Genomic DNA, 21,219 nt, shown 5'->3' on the forward strand with positions numbered 1-21,219 from the left:
CAGCATTCAGAGACAATCACCCAACACCCTGATCCCTATCAACAAATATACCCAAAATTCAGATTTTTTTTTAAATCCAAGGTGGGTATTTAGAAAAAAAAATAAAAAAAATATTAAATTATTATATATAATAATTTTTGTAAAAATCTAGGGTGGGCAATTGCCCACCCTTGGCTGTACATGGCTCTGCCACTATCCTAGACTAAGATATCTTGTAATACCCCATTATCGCCCCAGTGTCCGAGATAGAATTTATGGTATCGAAAGAAATCGAATCGGGAATAGTTTTCGGTACAACTAAAATGCAGCTGCCATTTAGGCTGCAAAACCGAATCCTTGTAGGAGGCTCCCGAAAAATCAACGGAACCCAGGGGACTCCGGTTTTGTGTAGTGAGCAACTCTTCAAGGGTTTCGAGATGAAATGATGGCCCGGTAAGGACACTGGGGCGAAATCGTCCTTTTTAACTAAGCTTCAAGTTATTAATTTTGCGTTTTCGGTATTGTAATGCAAATTAATTGAATATTTGAGGACATAATTGTTATTAGGGAAGTGCCCAAGTGATATTATGAGAAAATTAGAATTTAATTGTGTAATTTTTATATATTAATGTGATATATAGCGTATATATATATAAATATAGGCGTATGTATGGTCATTCCCTGCATCTTTAATCCATTCCTCTGCCAAATCATGGCTAGCAATTGGGTAATCTTCATGCAAGCATACAAGTATGGTGGAGTTTTGATTGTGATGTGAAATGTGTATATATATATATATATGATGTACGAAGCTGTGTGCGCATATGTGGGTGTCATCTCTGCAACTCTAAACCATTCCCTGCAATCTCCATGCTTCATGCCATTTCTTGCAAGTGTTGGAAGGATTCATACGCAATGGCCGCCTCTGCAAATTTCGGAAGGCTTTGCATGCCAATCCCATGCCCTCTGTAATCTCCACGACTTACAATGTGTTGGCGGCAATTGGAGTGTGTTTCACTCAAAGAATGATGGCAAGGCATGAGAGTTCATGAAGAATTACCTATAAATAGAGGAAGCAATCAATCGTTTGCGGCAAGAAGCTTGGCCAAATGAGAGGTAACAAGAGAGAGAGAGAGCTGGAAGGAAGGTGGGCCGCGGCCGTGGCAGCCGCGGTAGTGAGTTGGGCGACGCGAGCAAGGGAGCAGGGCAGCCAAATGCGGGTGGAGGAGAGCTTAGTTGAGGCGGGAGCGACGGCCGGTAAGGCCAAATGCAGCCATGGCTGCGAGCTCCACGACTGGACACGAGGCAGGGGAGCTGCCATGATGGCAGCTCGTGATACGGCCGGCAGAAGCGCTAGCAGGCAGCGAGGGAGGCGGCGACAGCGGGCGATGCAACGGTTGGGCGAGGAGCTGGTTCACAGAAGTTGCAGGCTAGAAGGAAGAAGAGAAGAGAGAAGAAGAAGAAGAAGAAGAAGAAGAAGAAGGAGAAGGAAGAAAGAAAAGAAAAAAAGAACAAGAAAAGAAAATAGGAAAATGATGGGGGAAAATCCTAGAAAATCCTGAAAAATAGGAAATTATGTTTTGGTAATATCCTGGAGATTTTAGCGAGGAAAATGGCTCAGCACGCGTTTCGAGGATGTGACATGCATAGTGAGGAAGCCGGAGAGGCTAAGTCAAGGTAAGTAAAATTCTCTAGAAAATTTCAGAAATTCAAGAATATTATTTTATAAATTTTCATAGTGAAATATTTAAGAAATATTTTAAAAATATTTAGTTTGGATTTATTGAGGAAAAATAGGAAGAAATAGAGAGAAAATTAAAGAAAATGGAAGCAATTATGGAAAAATAGGTTTTAATATTTATTTAAATAAATGTGGTGATTAGGATGCTTTGAGGCTTAAGTTGAAGTGACTTGTGCAAAATTTTGAGGTTGGCACGCAAATCAAGGCGATGCACGACACGAACATCAAGGTAGCCCGATAAGCTTGAGAAGGTAAGTGGTACTTCCCAACTAGATTTAGTTTTATGGAAAATGCTTGGTTTGTAAGTGATTTATGTTCCTCGAAAATGTTTTCATCATAATGACATACTCTGATATGCACCCATCACGTAGACTACATACATGACATGACTTTGAAATGCATAAATACATGTTGATATCATTGATCACTCGCATTGAGGCCGTAGGGAGTACGAACTGGCACCGCTTCTTTACCAAGGGTGCACCCATACACCCCAGTTTCGAAAGAGGTGGCCGCAAAAATGGTAGGTAGCATGAGGGGTGCAGTTGACACCTACGATGAAAGACATTGCAGACATACATGATATAGCATTATGTACCCTTACTTAGATGGTTTATCATCTAATTTGGGTTATTGTCCTTGGAATATTCAAACATTCCAGATAGAGATTGTAGCAGATTCAAGGATAAATGAGGCATGAAATGGCACTTAGCAAAGTGCATGAAGAATGAAATGTATGTTATGTAGCCCATGTATTTAAGTTTTGCTACTTTGAATTCTGAACGTTTTGAGAAATGTTGATGTATATCCTTATGGTTAATAAAGATAAAAGATTTGATTTATGATCAATGTTAAGATATCAGGTTTCGATCATTGCTTCCGCATTTGATGTGTATAGTGATTCTTTTTCGAGATAAAGAGATGGGAGTTCTGGGACGAATACGAGAAATGATGTGGTTTAGCATTAGTGTTTGAAGAAAAAAAAAATTTGTCCCAAAATTGTCCCAATTTATAAGGCGCCCGAAAAGGGAGGCATTACAGTTGGTATCAAAGCTTAAGTTTAATGGAAGACTTAAGTGACTTTGATGTAGTTGATATCAGAGTTAAATCCTATTTAGAGATAAGGGAATAGCAATTGGGAGACTTAAGAAGATCCGATGTTGATAGAACTAGTTAGTAGGAACCCTAAGTGGAGGCTTAAGGGAAAGAGACTAATGGTTCGTAGGACGAAATTCCTATTTAGGAGATTCGGGGATTGTCGGTTGAAGGCTTAAAGGTTACTAGATTTAAGTGTTATGTAGTGGAAGTGCATGTCTAGAAAAGTTCTGACTAAGGAAAGACTTGGTATTTAAGTGTGTCCATTTGTGACCCACCTCTCTTTCCTAGGAACTTACCTGGTGTATTATTCACATACAAACACTATTCCAGTATACGATCACTATTCTCGGTGAACAGTAAAAGCCTGATAGGGCTAGTACAAGCAGAATGATCTAGCTATCGAAGTTAGGATCCGATGATATGATTCGAGTGTAAAGTTGACTCGGTAACCATGATTATAGATCCAAGAGATTTAGAGACTATTGATTTGAGGCCATTAGTCAAAATCATTGCGATGAATGATAGATAGCTGGTAGTTATCAAGAATGATTGAGTCATGGATGATTAGTCTGATGTGACATAACCTAGCTATTGAGTTAGGATCAAATGATAAGTATTTCGAGGACCATTTAGTGTCTCAGAAGTAAGATGTGTAAGATCAGGGATCCAACGGATCGGGTCAAGTAAGAGGCCGAAGATGGCCAAATGATGGTATGTGAGTTGCGCCAATTGATGAGGTGACGATGGTACAACCAATGTGACTCGCAGAGACAGGATAAGGAACTCCAACAGCGTGACAACATTACTGGTTCGATGTTCACAGTGACAGATCTGGATCTAAGGACCCACGTGCAGATGGTTGATGGATGGCTGACGATAAGGTACGAGAAGTCCGTCGATCGAAGCATCATAGCAGACTGCCTGGGAGACGATCAGACCCTGAAGATCTGGGACAGCCCAGTATGGTCTATACCTTGTATGGGTCTAAGTCCCAATAATCTAAAAGCGAAGTGTACCACTAGCTGTGATTGATTGAGGCCGGAGAATCAACTCGAGATAAAATGGATTGAATATGGACTGAGTGTCCTATTTAAAGAATTATATCAGGGTTCGTGGTCATCTTGGAATGGGTGACATGATGAACAGTACGAAGCTCGAGGAATAGAATACTGCGATATTTAATAGGGCAATGGGATCATGAGATGGTAGCCTCGGTTCAAAGTAGAGTTCGGGTACCGAAAAATGAAAAAGTTGGTTGATAGGTCATATCGACCCTAAATGAATGATAAGGAGACCTAGTCAACAGAGGTTGTGACTACGGTTCAGTGTGCCAAATAGACCTGCAAAATCAGGTAAAGTTGTCGATGGTCAACCCAGCGAGGAGAACTCAAAAACGCCATGATAAATGGTGGATTGAGAGCAATAATTGTAAGGAAATAGAAGATGATTGGAACCAAACATCGTGATTTGATTCGAGATTTTTGGAGATAAATCGGTTTGGGGTTCATGAAGAATTTCTTGGAAGAATTGATTAAGGATCTAAGGATTCGTGATGAACCTTTAGAGTTATGAGGAAGAAATCCAGAAAAGATTGGAGTACTGTAGGTGACGTAAGTACTTACCTACTCTAGCTGGCAATATAGTTATGGATTGTCATCTGGAAGATTGTGCGAATCTTAGATGTGATTGAGAGAATCAAGTGATGGCAGATGTGCTAGAATAACGGGACGCAATAAGAAAAGCTGCAGACCTAGATCGATTAGAAATTCGAGATTTTTGATTTTGGAGAATGGAACTCGTATGGCTAGACGGTTAGTCTAGGTAGCCTGGTGGAAAAATTGGGAGATGTATCGTTGAGTGATGTTAGTAAGTAAAAAAAAAAAAAATGATGAGCTTGTGGATATGTAGTAAGCAAGAGAAATGCTAGGACGTATTCCTGAAAAATTTATTATGACTATTTCTTAAATGATGAGTCCGCTAATGATGGTTGGAGATTATTGGATGCTGAGCTATGCATGGACTAAGAGGTTAGAATAGTACGACTAAAGTTGATAGCACTATTGTCAAGATGATTAGACATTAGAGTTAGGGAGCATGTTTAGAGATTGAGAGTTGGTAAGTGAACTTATGCTACGGTTGATTGGAAGTCAAAAGAGCTAATGGCCAGATGCGAGGAAAGTAATCTGATAATTTCTTCATGATAAAGTATGATTGGCATGAGATGGTGCCTTAAGGATCGAGCATGATTAAAGTTAGTTGACATGAAACGTTATTACTCGAGGATTAATTCAAAGAAATTTGAGGATCAAATGATTAATCTGATAATATAAAATGTTATTTGAGGATCACTTCAAAAAATGCAATGAGTTATTTAAGTTATTGGGTATATGGATGAATGGATATTAATTTGGTGACCAAGTAACAAAGGAGAAAGCGATACAAGGATATTAGTATTACTAGACTTGGAAGCTTGGAAGACAACGTTAAATTTCGGTGTCTAAGTTTTGGGGACAGATAGAATCTATTAATAAGATTTCTTGAGAAAATAGTTACATGATTAGAAGATGATTGTGGTCAATTAACAGAAACTTGAGATTATATCGGGAGATGAATACCTACAAAAATGAGGAAACAATAGAAATCTCGAATAGATTAGCACAAGTAAAGATTAAGCAATAACTAAGTTTGAGATGATCTAAGGTAAGGCATAGCTAGTTTCGAGGATATGTGATGACGTATATTTGTGATGCTTTTGGGATCCAAGGGTACGTGAAATAGTTTGATGACATAAAAATATTTCTTTGACGATCAATTTGATAAAAGTCAAGATGTATCGAGATTAGGGACTCTTGTGTTAAGATTATCAAAGCATGATTGATTAGTTCAAGATAAATGTCATCGTAGGAAATCAGAACTAGAGAAGTATGGTGATTAAGGATATCGATTGGATGATTTAGTGAAAACCAAATTGAAAATTAATAATGTGGATATGAGAGTTGCGGGTTCATTACAACGATATGTGTACTGACATGGATAGGAGCTCGAGCTGAGACTCGTGGCCCAAGGACAGGGATATGCGATTGTGAGTTTTCAAAGAGAAAATTGAAAGGCATGCATGGCTGACAAGTGTACTTGTCTAGGGATTAATGAGCATGGCCAGCCCAAGGGTTCTGATGTGTGATGGTCTTCCTAAGTTTCGAATAAGATATATGTACTAGAGGTCTGGTGATTAAGAGATGGTTATAGATGGTATAGTTGTCCTAGAGATGAGATCGCTATAAAGAGCTTTAGCAGGATTATTTGAGATAAGGTAATGAGATAGGATCTTCCTTAGTTATTTGATTAGTCAGATGTTAATTTCGAGGATGAAATTTCGAGATTTAGAATATATGGCAAATTTTGAGGACAAATTTTTGTAAGGAGGGGAGAATGTAATACCCCATGATCGTATGAGGTTACCACATCATTTTGATGAATTTAGAATACCAAAAAATTGGTTTGATAGTAGTATAAGTACCGAATCAACTGCAGGGAATGCTTCGGAGTGAAATTGTCTAAGGAAAATGATATGATTTCGATGAGCGTTCCGAGATAGGATTTATGGTATCGAAAGAAATTGAATCAGAAACAATTTTCGATACAGCTAAAATGCAGCTGCCATTTAAGCTGCAAAACCGAATAATTGTAGGAGGCTCCCGAAAAATCAATGGAACCCTAGGGGAGCTCCGGTTTTGTGTAGTGAGCAACCCTTCAGGGGTTTCGAGATCAAACGATGGCCCGATGAGGACACTGGGGCAAATCGTCCTTTTTAACTAAGCTTTAAGTTATTAATTTTGCGTTTTCAGTATTGTAATGCAAATTAATTGAATGTTTGAGGACATAATTGCTATTAGGGAAGTGCCCAAGTGATATTATGAGAAAATTAGAATTTAATTGTGTAATTTTTATATATTAATGTGATATATAGTGTATATATATATAAATGTAGGCGTATGTATGGTCACTCCCTGCATGTTTAATCCATTCCTTTGCCAAATCATGGCTAGCAATTGGGTAATCTTCACACAAGCATACAAGTAAGGTGGAGTTTTGATTGTGATGTGAAATGTGTATATATATATATGATGTACGAAGCTGTGTGCGCATGTGTGGGTGTCATCTCTACAACTCTAAACCATTCCCTACAATCTCCATGCTTCATGCCATTTCTTGCAAGTGTTGAAAGGATTTACACGCAATGGCCACCTCTGCAAATTTTGGAAGACTTTGCACGCCAATCCCATACCCTTTGTAATCTACACGACTTGCAACGTGTTGACGGCAATTGGAGTGTGTTTCACTCAAAGAAGGATGGCAAGGCAGGAGAGTTCATGAAGAATCACCTATAAATAGAGGAAGCAATCGATCGTTTGCAGCAAGAAGCTTGGCCAAATGAGAGGTAGCAAAAGAGAGCGAGAGAGAGAGCTTGAAGGAAGGTGGGCCATGGCTATGGCAGCCACGGCAGTGAGCTAGGCGACGTGAGCAAGGGAGCAGGGCAACCAAATGCGGGTGGAGGCAAGCTCGGTTGAGGCGGGAGTGACGGTCGGCGAGGCCGAATTTTGCCAAAATTGGCCGCATAGTTGCAGGTGGCCATGGTCGCGAGCTCCACGACTGAACACGAGGCAGGGGAGCTGCCGTGATGGCAGCTCGCGGCATCAAGCGCGATGCGGCCGACGGAAGCACCAGCGGGCAGTGAAGGAGGCGACAGCACGCTGCAGCAGCGAGCAGTGCGGTGGCTTGGCAAGGAGCTGGTTCGCGGAAGTTGCAAGCTAGAAGGAAGAAGAGAAGAGAAGAGAGAAGAAGAAGAAGAAGAATAAAGAAGAAATAAGAAAAAAAGAAAAAAAGAAAAAGAAAAGAAAATAGGAAAATAATGGGGGAAAATCTTAGAAAATCCTGAAAAATAGGAAATTATGTTTCGATAATATCCTTGAGATTTTAGATAGGAAAATAGCTCGGCACGTATTTCGAGGATGTGACACGCATACCGAGAAAGCCGGAGAGGCTAAGTCAAGGTAAGTAAAATTCTATAAAAAATTTCAGAAATTCAAGAATATTATTTTATGAATTTTCATAGTGAAATATTTTAGAAATATTTAGTTTGGATTTATTGAGAAAAAATAAGAAGAAATAGAGAGAAAATTAAAGAAAATGGAAGAAATTATGGAAAAATAGATTTTAATGTTTATTTAAATAAATGTGGTGATTATGATGTTTTGAGCTTTAAGTTGAAGTGACTTGTGCAAAATTTTGAGGTTGGCATGCAAATCAAGGCGATGCACGGCACGAACATCGAGGTAGCCCGATAAGCTTGAGAAGATAAGTTGTACTTTCCAACTGAATTTAGTTTTATGGACAATGCTTGGTTTGTAAGTGATTTATGTTTCTTGAAAATGTTTTCATCATATTGACATACTCTGATATGCACCCATCACGTAGACTGCATACATAACATGACTATGAAATGCATAAATACACGTTGATATCATTGATCACTCGTATTGAGGCCGTAGGGAGTACGAACTGGCACCGTTGCTTTACCAATGGTGCACCCATACACCCCGGCTTCGAAAGAGGTGACCGCAAAAATGGTAGGTAGCATAAGGGGTGCAGTTGACACCTACGATGAAAGACATTACATACACACATGATATAGCATTATGTACCCTTACTTAGATGGTTCATCATCTAATTTGGGTTTTTGCCCCTGGAATATTCAAACGTTCTAGATGGAGATTGTAGCAGATCCAAGGATAAATGAGGCATGAAATGGCACTTAGCCGAGTGCATGAAGAATGAAATGTATGTTATGTAGCCCATGTATTTAAGTTCTGCTACTTTGAATTCTAAATGTTTTGAGAAATGTTGATGTATATCCTTAGGGTTAATAAAGATATAAGATTTGATTTATGATCAATGTTAAGATATCAGGTTTCGATCATTACTTCTGCATTTGATGTGTATAGTGATTCTCACTTGAGATAAAGAGATGGGAGTTCTGGGATGGATACGAGAAATGATGTGGTTTAACATTAGTGTTTGAAGAAAAAAACAAAATGTCCCAGAATTGTCCCAATTTATAACGCGCCCGGAAAAGCGGGGCATTACATATCTTATACAACAATTAATGTTTGTTAACCAATATATGAATTGAAAAAATAGGGATATAGAAAGTATTCTAGACAAAAATATTTTTTATTGTATTTGTTAAATTTATCTAGTAACCTTTGGAAAAAAAGTTATGTGACTTTTTATCTGGAATTACTCAAATAAATTTATCTATCTCCCCTCCAAATAAATTTATCTTGGATCTTACAGATAAGAAAAAAATTTTTACAGGACATATAAGTCTTGATTAAAAAAATCATTATAAGCTTATCTTGATACAATCTTATCTTATTCATTTTAACAAATACTACCACAGTATACACACACATGCATATATACACACATATAACAAACACGCACACACAATATACACAAATATATACACACACACATATATACATAATATACATACAATATACACATATATATACTTTATACTTGTGTTTACAGCAAAGACGACAATGGTGGTGGTTGCAGACGACAACAAATGGCGGTTGCAGCGATCTATAGTAAACGGGTGGTGGGTCAGCAACGAACAACGATGTGCAACGCATGGTGGTGAGTGCCGACAGTTGCAACTAAGGATAGCAATGGATAGGTTTGGATTGGCGATTGGTCGTTAGGGTTTTTCTTTTCATTTTACTAAAATGTAAAAGGTGGAAAAGGATCAAGCCCGAAAGTTATATAACATTTTGAAACGAAATTTTGCATCTCTAAAGTCTATATCTATTCAAATTAGTGACATAATTTTTCTTCTCTAAATCAGAGACAAAAAATTACATCTCTGACATCCATTTTTGACAAAAATAACAATCAAAGATAGTTTCATCTCTAATCTCAAAGACATAAAATTTCCATCTTTGATTCTATCTTTGAAGGCGTGCAACATTCAAAGACAATTTTTCTGTCTCTAATTCCATCTTTGACGGCAAAAAAGTTTCAAAGATGAAAATTTTCCATCTTTGATTTCATCTCTAATGTAGAGATAGAATTTGTCCTTCAGTAAAGGTTTTTTTACATGATTTTGGTCTTCTGTCTCAAAATCAATCTCTGTTAGAGATGAAAATAAATTTCTTCCCTAAAAATATTTTTTTATATTGATTGCAATCTTAGGGATAGAAGTCAAGTTTAGATAGAATAAGATTCAATTTGAGACCTTTACCTTCTTATCTATGTTGTTTACACCTGTGCCTCCATTAAAGATGGCAAACGGGCCGGGCCGGCCCGCCACCAAGTGGCCCACGGGCCGGGCCAAATCGGCCCACTTAAAAACAGGCCAGCAGATTGCTGGCCCTAGCTCGACCCTACACGAGCCCACGGGCCAAACGGTCCAGCCCAGCCCACGAGGGCAAGAGCAAGGGGCACGGGCGAGGGCGAGGGCGAGACGAGGCGAGGGCGAGGGCAAGACAGAAGGAGAGGGCGAGACGAGGGCGAGGGCGAGGGCAAGACAGAGGGCGAGGGCGAGACAGAGGGCGAGCGAGGGCGAGGTGCGCGAGCGAGGGCGAGGGGCGCGAGCAAGGGTGAGGGGCGCGGGCGAGGACGAGACGAGGACAAGGGCGAGGGCGAGACAGAGGGTGAGGGCGAGACGAGGGTGAGGGCGAGGGCGAGGGCGACAGAGGACGAGGGCGAGACAGAGGGCGAGCGAGGGCGGCGACCGGCCAGCGAGGGCGAGGGCGAGGGCGAGACGAGGGTGAGGGCGAGGGCGAGGGCTGTTTGGGGGGGGGGGAGTTGTGTGGCCGATTAGCGGGCCAAAGTGGGCCAGTCCGGCCCGCCACCATTTGGCCCGCCGGGCCAAGCGGGCCGGGCCAAATTGGCCCGGCCTTAAATGGGCCAGCAAAATGCTGGCCCTAGCCCGGTGCTGGGCCGGGCCCCAACAGGCCAGCCCATCGGGCCAAGCTCATTTTACTATCTCTAGCCTCCATTATTGTTGCTCTGGAAAGGATCTTGGCCTTAATGCTCTTCATGCACCTCATCATGATCAAGGAACTTTGTTTCAGGGGTGTGCTCTACAATATCGAGCCCACCCTTCCTCTGTAAGGGTAAGAAGATTAGTAAGAAGTTATTAAATTTGTAATAGTACCAAGAAGATAAAAGTCATTTGTATCTTATTATGGTTATCATCTGACAATGCATAATTGTCAAACGTGTACACCGAATGATTCCATCCCCCTAACCACCATCTGCAATGTCTTATTAATCCTAGCCAAATCTTGCCCTTAACCCTATTTTGCCGGTGATGGTGGTAATTATGCCTTTCCATGACCAAAATAAATACTAGGAGTAAATCCAATACCTTTACCCCTAACACATCCAAATCACTCTAGACCTAGCACTTGAGAGAAGATGGTCTATCATCCACCAAGGGATTGGATGGTGAGTCCTCTAGAATGTTTTTTGCTTTGCGAACTTTTCCTACAAAAAAGGGAGAGTCGACAAACGTTTGTCAAAATATATAAGATGGTAAATAAATGTCTTTTAAATTGCTTAATGTCACAAATGCCAGTAAAAAAATTCTAAAAAAACCCCTCATTTCTTGTAATGACTCCTAGAAAGGAATCTAGAAAATCAATTTAGTTAGTTGATCAATTGAATAACTATTCTTTATATCCCAACAATGTGATTGGTAGTTGGACAAGTTGAAGGCTAGAGGAAGGTCCTTAAATTTGCATGTTGTAGAAATTTTGAGCGATTTTCATGGGATTATTGAAATTAGTTGGGCTCAAGGTTAAAAGAAAAAAACTCCTTAATTTCATGATAACCTAACATTCTTTCCTCATCTAACCTTGGGGTTGCTTGCCTTCTGGCCTCCAAGTAAAGGGAAAAAAAAAAAAAATCCTTCCTCTACCCTTTTGTTTGTTTGTTTTTTTTTTTTCTTTGTTATTTTGATCAAATTACAAAAGCTATTCACAAAGGGGCCAAAGTATTGAGAGACAAGCCCCTCAAATTAATGTAAAAAGTCCAACCTCTAACCATATAAAATAGGATAAACTAAAACTTGTAAACCAACAGACAACAGAAGCTACACCAACAAACACAAAAAGCCCAAAAGAAAGGCCAGCAACAACACTAAACAACATAATTATCAAGTTAGGGTTTTGTTAGTTTGTTTCTCTTGTTCTTTTGTGGAATGCTTAATTAATTATATATCAACTATTATATGAATAGGAATCTGAAAAATTTTCAAAGAAAATTCCTAACTCTAATTTAAAATGTAAAATATTACAAAATCATATCATATTACAATGTTATGAATCTTTATCCATCATATACAGAGCTTTTATACAGGTGATTCATGCATTCTTGATGGTTGTTTTGTTTCTACTAGTAACACCCCTCTCATCCATTCTTACCCTTTTTCATTGATCAAAAGAACTTTTATTACTACCTATGTAGCATTGGTTTCTATTGAGAGAGTAACGACCTTTTAAGTTCGTATTTGACCCCAATATGGTCGTTTAAAGTTATCTAAAATAGCTGATTCCCATTAACTTTGATCCATGTTGAACATGTTGAATGTTCATCCATAGACTTTAATCCTTGGTCGTTTTGTTTTAGTTGGAACAGTTTTCCCACTTCTTGGTTGATTGATTGCATATATTTAGTACATGGAGGATTGCTTTACAATAGTATTTCCCTTGACGAGCAGTTGTATATTATTGGTTTTTCTTTTTATGTTCCTTATTGTAGTGTTTTAGTGTAAGGTTCTTTGTTAATTGTTTCTACTATGTAGTCTCTTTTTTTTTTTTTTTTTTTTGAATCCTATAATATGTAACCTCTTTGATCCTTATTTTGTAATGTCTTAGACTAGGCCACTCCTTTTCAATATATATGCTGTGCAAACATATTGCTGTATATGTAAAACTTTGATTCTTATTTCTAATTCTAATTTATCTTTTTGTATATATGGTGGAGATTCTGTTCGATAGAATTTTATTTTACTTTAAAGGGCCTATATTATCAAATATATAATCTATTTTTTCCTGAACATATTGGATCAAATGTTAGAAAGCATTATTTTTTAAGTTTGAACCAATAATATCCTACATTGCTGCTATATATTGATTCGTTTTTTTCAGTAATCTCTCCATCTTTTTGTGCAGTTAATTTATAGAATTAATATTTGAACTAATCTTGTTTGAAATGAATTTAGTCTTGAAGGACCGATCTTATCGTAATGCGCCGCAGTAAATTCCAGATATGTCTGACTTACCGTTGTGCGTGCGTGCGTGCGTGCGTGTGTGTGCGTGTGTGTGTGTGTGTGTGTGTGTGTTTATATCAACCGACTTTGCTGAAAACTTCAACATCTAGCACCATGTGTTCTTTAATGTCGTTGGTTTGGGTTTCTGAATTTGAATGGTTGCTTCGCTTGCCTATCTCACAAGCTCAACGTGCTCGTACCAGCTTATCACATGGTTTTGCGGGCTTTGAAATGTCAATTCCAACATACGATAAACATCATAAATATATAGTGTCCTAGAATACATTTTGGTAGCAAAGTATGTATCAAGTTCTGGGATAATTCAAATGAACAATCTACATATCTACATCTCGATCAGAAACAAATTAAGGTGAATCTTGCTTTCTCTCTTCTTCTTCTTTTTTTAATCTGCTTGGAGGGCCCGAAAAGAGGAATCGCACGACGGTGGCCTTGCAGTGGGGAAATGCACCGAGACAAAGCTCAAGTTAAGAAGACCATGGAAAGCTGACAAGTTAGCAGGGAGATGGAACAAATTAACCTAGGTAAAACATAAAACATTATGCAAAACTTGGTAGGAGTCAGCGAAAACCTAAGACAAAACAAATATATTAAAATCTAGTTAAGTTTTGGTTGAATCAAAGGATGTGGCACTTGAAAATTATAACCATTTTACAGGGATTGGTGTGATGTGCATCTGATGTTATAAATTCTAATATTTCTTCTGAGAGAATTTGGGTCTAATCCTGCCTTAATTATATGTGAGCCGCAATAACACCTATATATGGCTTCCCAATGGCTAGTGAGAGACCTTGAGCTGAAAGACAAGTCGCACATTTAATCTATCAAAATGCCAAAAGTTAAGGTTGGAATAGCTCCATGGAAAATGAATATGGTTCTTAATTAGGGGAAAACATAAATATGGATCAATTAAATATTTGGGTGCCTTTAATATAGAGCAATTTAAAACAAAGAAAAAAAATCGTGAATGTTCACAAGAATGACTAGTGGCCTAGTAGGTGTACTTGATTTGGTATAACACTCACCTTAGTTATTCAAAATATCATCTACATTATTTGGGAGTTATGAATATATTGATTTAATTGTTCCTTAAATTTTTCTATGTTGTTTATTTTTCTATTTGGGAGTTATGTTGTCTTTCTAACACTTCAATGCAATAGGGTTTAATGCTTTTGGCTATGCAGTTTAATGTACTAAACTCCGACAAGTTTTAATGTTTCTTTTTTCTTTTCTTTTTTTTTTGGGCCATGGAATTCCATCTTTTAGGGTTATTGCAGCTCTACCAAAAGTCAAAACTGGCATCTAAATATTTTTGTTCAAAATTTACTTTTTCCCTGGCTAGAACGTTTGGGTTCATAAAAGTCAGTGCTTACACCTGGAAGATAAATAATAATAATAATAATAATAATAATAATAATAATAATAATAATAATAATAATAATAAAAAAAAATTACACTTGTACCCCGTTACATATTGAAGGTAGATATATATGCCATATCATATACCAGAGATCAATTTGTAATATAGATTTCCTTTTTGTAACTTACAAGGGATTCTCAAAATGTATCACTTGACAAAGATTGATGAATTTTTTCAGTTGATCAGTTGCACAAGTAATACATTAAAATTCAGATTGATATATAAGCAAAATTCATTACTCATGGCAGGCTAATTAAGAATGTTCTTCCATATCTTGGCCGGAGAACCCTATTTAATTTGTATGCATACATAATGTCACAAATCAAAATACATTATACATCCTTGCAGATTATAAGGTATCACAATACAATTTAATTTCCTCATTAATTGAAGTGATGATTTCATGATGAGAGAATGCAATTGAGTTGTAAAAGAAACATAAGAACTCAATCTGCAAAATACATGTTCTAACCCTTCAATGCAATAGGGTTTGAAATAGCCCCTCCCTAATGAATCATCTGAGTTTAGTATGTTTATATACTTTGTTGGACTTAATTAATTTCTACTTTTGAGAACTACTTTCAAATGTTTATTAGGAAGATTGAGGTCAACAAAATGAGGCCTTAAATCCAAATTGTCACCTAAAGAGAAGAAGGGTTTCTCTACATACATCAAACTCAGATTGCTTTTTCTCTTCTTCAACGATGGTGATAGGAGAAATATTGGTCATGGTGAGATCAAGGTTCAGATCAGGCAAGCCTCTAGTGGCATTTTCTAAACAACTTCCAACATCCGAAACTTGTTCACAATCATCAGCTCCTTTAACCTTCTCCAGTTCAGAAGGAATAACACTACGAGAATAAGAAGGATCCTGAGAGCGAGGGAGAACCCGATTCAATCGATGATTATTTGGATCAATTCCCATGTTTATAAGCTTTCTTCTCAAGTGAGAGTTCCAATAGTTCTTGACTTCATTGTCCGTCCGTCCTGGCAATCTCCCCGCTATTAAAGACCACCTAAAACATTTGTGTAATTTTTAAGGGTTAGCAAATGCCCTAATATGACAAAGGACATATATACAGAAAGCAAGTTTTGTAATGAAATATAATCAAGCTCAAGATTAGTTTAATTCGTATTTCTAACTACACATATTACCATGCTAGTTTGGGTAAATTCCGATCCTCTCCATTGCATAGTTGAATGGAAGCTCTCTCTATTATATCAACTATTGATTAAATAATGGCAACTCAAATATTTTAGCAAAAGATATTTGTCTTATTTCCTTAAATTTACAATAACAAATTCAATTGTACTAATAAAATCTACTATGACAATATCTCATAATTTATTTTCATTTGAGATATGTTTTTCTTTTCTTTGAAATGGTTGGAAAAGAGAAAAGAAGAAGAAAATTGACGAAAGATTTAGATGCCATAAGAGATCTTGTTAAAGAAATTGCACCGGTTGCCTAGAAGTGCATGAAGCTTGATGATGAGGTCTTCTTCATCCTCAGCGAAGTTGCCTCTTTTGAGGTCTGGTCTTAGATAGTTAATCCATCTAAGTCTACAACTTTTACCACAACGAAGCAACCCTAATCACAAAAAGGAGAGGAAAAACAAAGAAGAAGAATTAGGCTACAACAAATCTATTGGAAAGTAAAGGTTTTGTTTTCATTCCCTAATTAGTTAAATTAATATTTTGGTTGAGTTATAAACCTGCAGCTTGAGGAAGAGTACGCCAAGAACCTTCTCCGTGTTTTCGAATGTAATCTATGAGCTTTTGATCTTCTTGTTTGGACCAAGCTCCTTTGTTGATATCTTGCTTCTCGCAACATGGCTTCCTCATTGTAACATTCATGCAACCACTCAAAAAGGCTCTCGTGAGAATGGAAGAGTACCAGTAGAAATGGTACTCTTGAGAGAGAGAGAGAGAGAGAATTGGTTCAAGGAGTAAAAGTTGGAGAAGAGGAAAGATTATATATATTAGACAGGAAGTGAGAGATGGAAGGAATAGTAAGTTAATTGATCCAAATTTATAGAAAAAAAAAAAGAAAGAAATTAAAGTTACATTATTGCCAAAATTAAAACTGTTTTTAGTTGGGGCGCCATGCGGTCCTTGGAAAAGATAAGTTTTAGGGTTTCCTATCAGAAAGATAATTTTTTCCCCAACGACCAGTTGGTGATTACCTGGAATGTTAGGTGAACAGTATTTCATGCAAATTTTCTATGACATGAGGGAATTAGTTCATAGATAGAATAACATTAAGTTAATCAGAAATAGCAAAAAAAAAAAAATAAATACAAATGGCAACGAAGATTTATATAAATATCAAACAATTGGTGGAACGGGAATTATTTTAACTGGGAATTAATTTACATGGAGTTTATAAACTTTGAAATTGGTGACATATTTTTAAGAAAATTATTAACTAATTTTTGAAAATTAAGTACCTTTCAAAAATTATAAACATATTTGTGAAAAGTTTCTCTAATTTCATCAGAGTATACAAGTGTATAAACTCCATATACTAATAACATTTATGTATATAAATTCTTAACACATTTTATATATTTACCCATGTTATTGTTTTTATTCTTTCTTTACTTTTTATTACTTAATTAATATATAGTTGCAACATATACTTGTTTTAACTTTTCTGAAGTATAATCACTGATCAAACAACATATCTTTTATTTGTATACTAAATCTTCTTCTTTTTAAAAAAAAAAAAAACCCTCCATAAATAAAATTTGAGGTCTCTGTAACCTTTTTCTTGGCCTGTATAGCTTTTTAATATGAAAAAAGGGGGAAAACGCTCAAATTTTGTCTAAGAGTGTATTTAATTTAAGATTGTGCTTAGAATGGTAATTTGACCTTATTATTTGTTATTTGTAATTTAAAATCCTAAATTTGTTATTTAGTTACATAATTAGTAGAAGAATTCAAATTTAGGTCTAAATTCAAGAAACATTTCAAATAAAACCTATGCTGGTGTCATTTTAAGCGACAATTTTTTTCGCTAAAATAAATGATGAAATTTGAAATGCAAGTATTTCAAGTGACATAATTTATTATTTAAAAATGTTTTGATCTAGATCCAAAATATATTTTTCCTTAAAATCAGAAGCGCAACAAGTTTGCAACTTTACACCGGCGATGAGCTGAAGGCTTGGTGGGTTCCATCTGATCCAAGGTATAGTTAGATCATATGCATGTCCATCTGATCCAAGGTTGCCAGCTGATCAGTTGTTAAAGTAGATTTATATAAGTACATACATATACGTGTGTGTGTGTGTGTGTGTGTGTGTGTGTGTATCATGAGACTATTGGTTGGAATCGTTGGATTGGGGGAGCTAGCTTCTACCAGTCAACTGATGACAATAGAAAGACAATAGATTTCTTTTTTTCTCTCGAAAAAGAAAAGTATGATTTACTAATATTGTGAAAATAATGACAAGATCATCATGAATCGTAACTAGACATGATTTTCGTCCGTAATGGAAGATAGTAACTTTAGACATCAGTCCTTCTCGCCATAAACATGAAACTTTTTGTCGTCATCAAATAAGCTACCAGTTATATATAGAGATAGAGATAGATTTATCGCTTCTTTATTTTCTGCCAATGTCTGGTAGAAGTTTCTGCTGCTTGATTGTTTATTATCATTTTCATGAATGCGTCCATGTTACAGTATTTTGCACCCAATTCTGTTGTTAATATTTACAGTACTATTATACTGTTCAAAAGCTTCTGTTTTTTTTTTTTTTTGGGTAAGTTTCCAAAGCTGTTTTTGAAAACATTTGACGATTTGCAGACTCTTCCGCAAATTCAATCCAAAGACATAAGAAACCTTGGCATATTTTAGGGTTTTCAGAAAATGGCATCCAAGAAATATATAAATATATGTATGTATGTATATATTTGCTTAAAAGAATTATATTTTCAATATGATTTTTAGAAGTAGTTTCAACTTGCGATATCCTAAATACTGGATTGTGTGAAGTAGTTTCAAATGGTTTAAGAAAGTTTTAGCATTGAGCTCCAATACAAATTATAATTAAGATAATTTGAAACATTAGAAAAATCTCCCCAAGTTTGTACACTTTACGAATGTTAATATTCAGTGTATTAATTATTACAATCTACATGAAAGAGCTAAAAGAGCTGCTCTCTCTAGGATTTCCTGTGCATATGGGGATGTGCCGCGGCCGACTTGTCGATTGGTCTCTTGGCACCGCCGATCACCAGTCAATTCTCCTGCGACGTGAGGAATCCTTTGATCGAAGACAACGGCCAGCTAGTGGCATCTCCTTCTTGTTTCATTTTCTTTAATACTATCGCTTTTTTTCCCCTCTCATAGTCCTATCTTTTGCTATATCGAAAGCCGACGGTAGGCTTTTTCCAATGTTGCTCGTCACCGACGAGACAGACATTTTCCGGAATGGTTAGGGCGAAGGTGAGGGAGTTCCGACTATGGCATTTGAGAAAAAGGCTAAAGGGCTCAAGGCTAAAGCAACGAGGACGATGCGGCGACGTGAGCCAGATCTGATGGCGCACCGGCGACTGGTGATTGTCCCAGTAAGTAAGAGGAGGAAGATGAACTAGGGTGGCAGCTAACAAGATCACGAAGGTGGCAAACTAGCAACGTACGAGGAAAGGCAAGAAGTCAGTGGTTGTTGGCGGCGAGTTACTGCATATACTTTTTGATGTGGTTTTCTTTAGGTTTGAATGTTAGGGCTACTTTTGGGTTGAAGATTTGTTTGGGCCCTTGTTACGTTGTTAGGTTTCTGTTGGACCCAAGTGTTTTTGTTGCTAGTTTTGCTTCTGACCTTGTCTGTATTTCAACCATTTTGAGAGTTTTGTTCACGTTCACGACCTCATAGAAATCTCTGTGCATACGCCCTTTTATGGTTGCAGGGTCTTTGTAATTCTTTGATTTCAGCAAAACAACAAAAATAATAACATTTAACTTAATATTTGGTGTGGAGGGGGCTTCTCTAGCTACTAAGAAAGGTGACGTAACTAAAACACAATAACAATATTACAAATAAACTTAGATTTTAAAAGTTTAGATACATGGGAAATAAATAATTGTTAAAAATGTGAGTTTCTAAATATATTATGTATAGTTCTAGACTAGATATATGAAATAAGAAATGACGAGTATCTGTGGATGAGTTTAATATGTAAAGAATACAATCTATACATACCTAAATTAATTAGATAGTCTATAAAATGTAGAGTGAAGTTCATCTGTTAATTTTTTAGATACGGTTATGCTTATGGTGTTCCTGACACTTCATGTAGGTCCCTTGATGTAGGTCTCTTCTAAAGATTCCTCTTTCTACAACAAATAGCTGGACAGTGTTCTCTCCCACCGAGGAGGCAATAATTTTCCTCCAAAAAGGTTATACTACAGTAGTTGTTGGGTCGTTAAGGAAGGATGCTCACTCTCTCTCACTGGTGATTGCTTCTTCAACGAGATTCACTCCACAAAGACCTCTTTTTTATTTTTGTAAAAATTCGCTTCTATAGGAACAAGATCTGTGTGAAATAAAAATATTTTTTGTATTTCTATTGTTTCAACTATAAAAACTAGGAACTTATTTATAAACACTAATTCCAATGAGAAAAACTAGACTCTAAGATGAAGTCTGCCAAAATCTAATATAAATTCTACTAAAAATCAAGATAGCTAAACAAGCTAGATAACTAACCTAATCAATAAGGATAATAACAATTTACTCGATAAATCCTAATTGATTCAGATTATCTTCAACAATAACAATAACCAAACATATTTTGTTTTTACTGAGAAGTTTTATTTAATTTTCTTATTACCAAACTCATTCTTATTGAAATTAATGTGAGGGTTCATATGGGAGTCTACACATGATAAGGTGTTCAAACTCAGCATGTAGTTAAGGTATCATAAGTCTTGTTATGCCTCATCAATCATCTCTTACATGTTATCAACCTCACAGGCCTTGCATACATAAATATGGTAAAAAATTGAAGCCCTCACCATCTTGTATAATCACTAATTAACAAATCAAGAAATAAATTAACAAAATTATAGCATTAATGGTGAGATGGGACTATATATATCAAAGGGGCAAGTATTGAGGGCAAAACCTTGAATTTTTTTTTTCCAAACTCACTGACTGCTTTTTTTCACTCACTCTCACTAATTTTCTAGCCTTCATTCTCTAACAACGTTGTCAAACTTAAAAATGAAAGGGTTATCTTGAAAAACTTTAAGACAACACTCCGCCGTGGCTGTAACAATCCCACAATGCTCCAGTTCACTGCACTATCTTAACCCTAAGGTTTTTTGTGGTAGAATCAAATCATTAACTTTTTACATATTGTTTTCTCCTGGTGCTCTCAGTGCATATAACGTGAAGTTTAATTTTCACTTAACAAATCTCTGGCTTCCGTCCTACAGTCTACAGAACTGGCAAATGAAGGAAGGATAGAAGTTGGGTTGGCACGCGGCACATGGCTTTTGGTTGACTGATAGTTCTGGCACATAAATCATTCAGTCGAAGTCTATATATATATATATATATATGTACACGCACGCACAATTTCCAGTAAAAAGCGTCTACATCATACCTA

General features: G+C 36.8%; 1 protein-coding gene across 1 annotated transcript; it reads right to left on the minus strand.

The window, feature by feature from the left end:
* Nucleotides 1–15,022: 15,022 nt before the first annotated feature.
* On the minus strand, nt 15,023–16,595 carry LOC127809217 (transcription factor MYB3-like). Its single transcript, XM_052347978.1, has 3 exons — nt 16,314–16,595; nt 16,060–16,189; nt 15,023–15,614 (listed from the first exon to the last, which is right to left on the minus strand). Exons 1-3 carry the CDS (start codon nt 16,453–16,455, stop codon nt 15,236–15,238), a joined length of 651 nt encoding a protein of 216 aa, XP_052203938.1. The 5' UTR covers nt 16,456–16,595; the 3' UTR covers nt 15,023–15,235.
* Nucleotides 16,596–21,219: the final 4,624 nt, after the last annotated feature.

The sequence above is a fragment of the Diospyros lotus genome, chromosome 9 (assembly GCF_014633365.1).
Source record: "Diospyros lotus cultivar Yz01 chromosome 9, ASM1463336v1, whole genome shotgun sequence".
NCBI classification, from domain to species: Eukaryota; Viridiplantae; Streptophyta; class Magnoliopsida; order Ericales; family Ebenaceae; genus Diospyros; species Diospyros lotus.